General features: G+C 61.3%; 1 protein-coding gene across 1 annotated transcript; it reads left to right on the top strand.

Annotated features, from left to right (window-relative positions):
* On the top strand, window positions 1–3,670 carry LOC112622232 (translation initiation factor IF-2-like). The gene has a single exon (XM_025381541.1). It carries the CDS (start codon window positions 1–3, stop codon window positions 1,429–1,431), a length of 1,431 nt encoding a protein of 476 aa, XP_025237326.1. The 3' UTR covers window positions 1,432–3,670.
* Window positions 3,671–3,955: the final 285 nt, after the last annotated feature.

The raw sequence follows: 3,955 nt of genomic DNA, 5'->3' as shown, positions 1-3,955 counted from the left end.
ATGGGGGTCAACACGGTGCTAGGAACTGGCCCGCCGTCCAGTGTCCCTGAGAACACTCGGGGTCTAGGCCTGATCTCCAGGAGTTGGAGGAGGCGCCCCCGCCCCGCCCCGTGCCGAGCGGGCCCAAGGCCTGAGGCCTCCCCCCTCACACCCCCGGTGCCGGGAGCACATCTTCGAGGGGCCGTCGGGGTTGTAACTCGCTACTGGACCTCGGGCCGTGTTGCTATCCTCGGCCCCCGAGCCCGCCCAGGGGTCTGCACGGCCCGGGTCTGCGCTGCGGGCTTCTCCTGTGGGGCGCTGGGAGTGAGCTCTATCCCCAAAGCCCATTTCAACGTCCCAGGTATGACTACGGCAGGGGCAGGCCACCCACCCTCACCCCCTTCCTTGGCTAGAACGCCTCTGCTGGGAGCCGACGACCGCGGCCTGACCCCAGGCCCCACCGCCCACTCCCGGCTCCCGCCCTTCCTCCACGGTCAGGGGTCACACCCAGCGGACGCCCAGTTCTCGGCTGCCCCTTTGATCTCCGAATTTGGGAGCCAGTGTGTCCGCTTGAGCGTGCACTGCCACGGGCACTGGGACCCCTTTGCTGCTGCGGGGAGGAGCCCCGACGGCAGGTGGGAAGACCTGGCTTGCCTGCGTCCCCCGCCCCCCAGCTCCCGCGACCCGGGGCGAGGCTCTGAGCCCCTGGGCTTCCCCGCTCGGGTTTTGAGGGAGGGGCCGGGCCTTCGGGCCCGCAGACCCGCCACCGCGCGTGCGCATGCGCCGGCCGCGAGCCCCTGGGTGCAGGACTGGGCGGCTCCGGCCCGCGCACTTGTCCAGGCGCCGCGGCTTAGCGCGCCCCAACCTCCGGCTCCGGTGGAGAGCTGGGGCGGGACTGAAGCACCGTGTTCATCAAAGTATCCCCTCGCCGTCAGCAGCCCTGGCCTCGCAAACGCTCCAGTGCGCTCCGGCGCACGCAGGGACTGGCGCTGCAGCCTCCGGGCCAACGGCACGCGAGCAAAGCTGGTTGGCAAACTGGGACACGCAAGAGAAGTTGGGGCTGCACCGACTCTCGCCGCTTCGGGGGAGGCATGGGCCCGGGCAGGCCTAGGAGGAAGCTGCACAGCCCGAGGCCCGGGCGGGAGTGGCGGGCCGCGGACAAGGGAATGTATATTTGGAAGGGGTCAGGACCTCGGCTGGAGTCTGGCTTTTTATGGCGAGGAAGCCGACTGGGAAGGGCCTTCTGGCGAGGCTTTCCTGTTGTGCCACTTTTCCCCGGCAGCGCCCGGCGCGGGGAACGCGGGGCTGCACCGGGGCGGGGGAGGGGGCTTTACCCGGCGGCTCCGAGGACTCCACTGTGGGGTCGGCCCGGCGGGTAGGCCCGCCCAGGAGCCGGCTGGCAGTTGCAGCGGACTGTCACGTTATGCCGCCGTCACCAAACACTTACTATAAATCACTGTCCTGCGCCTCCGGGAGGATCCGTCGAACCTGAGAGGGGGAGGGGGATGGGGGTGGGCGCGCAGGAAGCCCCACAGACACCAGGACATCAGCCCCTCGAGTTCTCTCTGGGAACTTCTAGCACCCGGACTGTCCCTGACTGTGGGAACCACGGTGGGCCGTCTTCCTCCTAAGCTCTCCCTGGGACACCGGGCGCGCCCCCTCGCCCCTGGGTTAGCGCACACCCCTCCACGCGATGACCAGCACAGCCGCTGTGAGGCCCGGCCTTGGCCGCATGTGTCCTTTGCGACTGATGATAATAACAATCATTGGAATCGCAAGGAAGCCCCTGGCCCCGACTCCGCAGCCGCTGCTGTCCCGAGTGCCCCGGCTGCGGAAAGACCCAGCGGCCGGCCGGATCCACGAGTGAACACCCGGCTGCAGACCGAGCCGGGCCTACCGGACTGGCGCGGGGCTCCGGGGACAGGCCTCGCAGGGCCCTCCTGCGCACCGTCTGGGACGCCGATTTTGCCAACTTGGAGGGCAATTTTTGTTTTCACTCTACCAACAGATTTTTAAAAATCCAATGGCCGCTGAAACGTGCTTCTCCCCCACCCCCGCCCCCCGTCCGGTTTGTACGTCTGTAGCCATTAACGAGCCCCGGCACAGCCTCCGGGACCAATGACCTGCTTTTATACTGAAGGAAATGCGGAGGCCTTAAGAGTTAATGGCGCTAAATGTGTTGGTTTTCCTGCTTTTTCCCCGGGGTAGGTAATGGGAGGGGGGATGTCCCTCTCTCCACCTCTTCCCTCCCCTCTCTTTCCATCTCCCTCTCCCTCTCCCCCATCTCAGGATTTAAGTCGTCCTCAAAGCTCTCCAAAAAACTCCTTCCTTTCCCAACCTTGCCTACATGGAACCACACATCCCCACCCCGCTGGAGCCCCTCCCTGGAGCCGCCTCCGCCTCTCTGGGCCCTGCCTGGGGTCCCACCACTTAGGTCAGGCCAGAGGCCTCACTGCCTGGTCCTGGTTCCCGCTCTGATGCTCTGATGCTCACTTGCTGGGCTCACAAATTGCTCTCCCATGCCCACCCAAGTAGCACCAAGCTGTGTTGACTCAGGGGGTCAAGGAGCAGCCCACTGAGTCCCCTCAGTAGGAGCGGCCTGCAGTGGCAGCTACAGGAGAGGGTGGGCAGTCGAGTCCTAATGACACCCATGGGGACCGGTGGGCTTGGAGGGGCCCATGGACAGCCCAGAGAAAGAAGATGCTCTTTGGGAGAAAGGGAGGCATCCTCTGGACCGGGAAGGGGCCGGGGAGAAGCCCCACTGAGGCTTGCCAGGTCACCCTCCCAACCCCAGGCAGGGAGATTCTGAGCTGGGAGCAATTCCAGGCCCTCCCCAAGGACCACACAGACCCAGCCTCTTCTCTCTGGCTGTGTTTCCCAGTGTGAGCTCCAGCCTTCTCCAGGACAGGGCCAGGTCTATGTGCAAGGAAATTCCAGATCCTACTGCATCTCCCATAATACGCTCAATATGCTGCAAATTTGAAATCAGTGAGGGGAAAAAATCAAGTAAACAACCAAAAAAAATAATATAAACCAGAGGGTTTCTTTGGGGCAGGGTAAGACGGGAAAGGAGCACAACAAAGCTCTTAAATTGAGCCTTATGCTCTCGCGCTACTTTGGTTTCCAAGAAGGTGGATATGGTACATTCTGCTCAATTTTCCACTCGTAATCACGTTGAGAAGGTTCGTGGAGAAGCTGCTTTCATTTTCCTGAATGGGTTTTGGAGCTGGAATTCATTTACTTAAGTATTGTTTCTTTCCCAGCCGACTAGGACCTGGAACCTGCCGGTCAGGCTGCAGTGTGGCCACAAGTCTGTCCAGGCCTGGGTGCAAGCTCGGCATCAGGGCTGCATCCGGCCCATCCCCCAGATGGTGCAGTGGAGGGTAGGCATGCAGGCCCCGGAGCTGGGCTGGGAGTGGGGACATCCAGGAGAAACTTTGGGGCCCCACAGCCTTCTGTGGGGGCAGGAAGGGAGAAGGATGGGGAAAAGTGACAGAGACAAAGAAACAGAGACACAAAGACGCACAGAGCCTAATGGTTATGGTGGATTCCCACCAAAAAGGGGGAGATGGGTTAAAAGGGGGTGGGAAATCAAGGCCACAGAAGTTCCAGACAAGAAGATAGAGCCCCAGTTGCAAAGGAAGATATTCGGTTAAGGTGGGAGGGAAATCGTCAATAATAAAAGCTCTTTGCAGGGAACATTTTGACTTTGTTATAAATGGAAATAGGAGATTTCAGAAAGTGGGTTTTCTGAAGCTGGCATTTAGGACCCCATGGCAAATCTCAGTGGGTTTCTCTTCCTGCCTAAGTGGACATTGTCAGAATAAATTAAACTTCCCTGTCGGGAACTCTCCTGAGCTCCCCTCTCAGATTGGTGGGGGGAAGACTCTGACACAGTCTCTTGGTCCCACACCCCAATCTCTCTGCTTGGCTGAAGAATGGCTGCCCGCACACAATCATATTCTGTCCCGCCTGG

Source organism: Theropithecus gelada, chromosome 4 (assembly GCF_003255815.1).
Source record: "Theropithecus gelada isolate Dixy chromosome 4, Tgel_1.0, whole genome shotgun sequence".
Classification (NCBI taxonomy): domain Eukaryota; kingdom Metazoa; phylum Chordata; class Mammalia; order Primates; family Cercopithecidae; genus Theropithecus; species Theropithecus gelada.
This window is presented reverse-complemented; position numbering and strand designations above follow the sequence as displayed.

What these genes read in the sequence shown, in the direction of transcription:
- LOC112622232 (XM_025381541.1), top strand. Translation starts at nt 1, where the DNA reads ATGGGGGTCAACACGGTGCTAGGAACTGGCCCGCCGTCCAGTGTCCCT.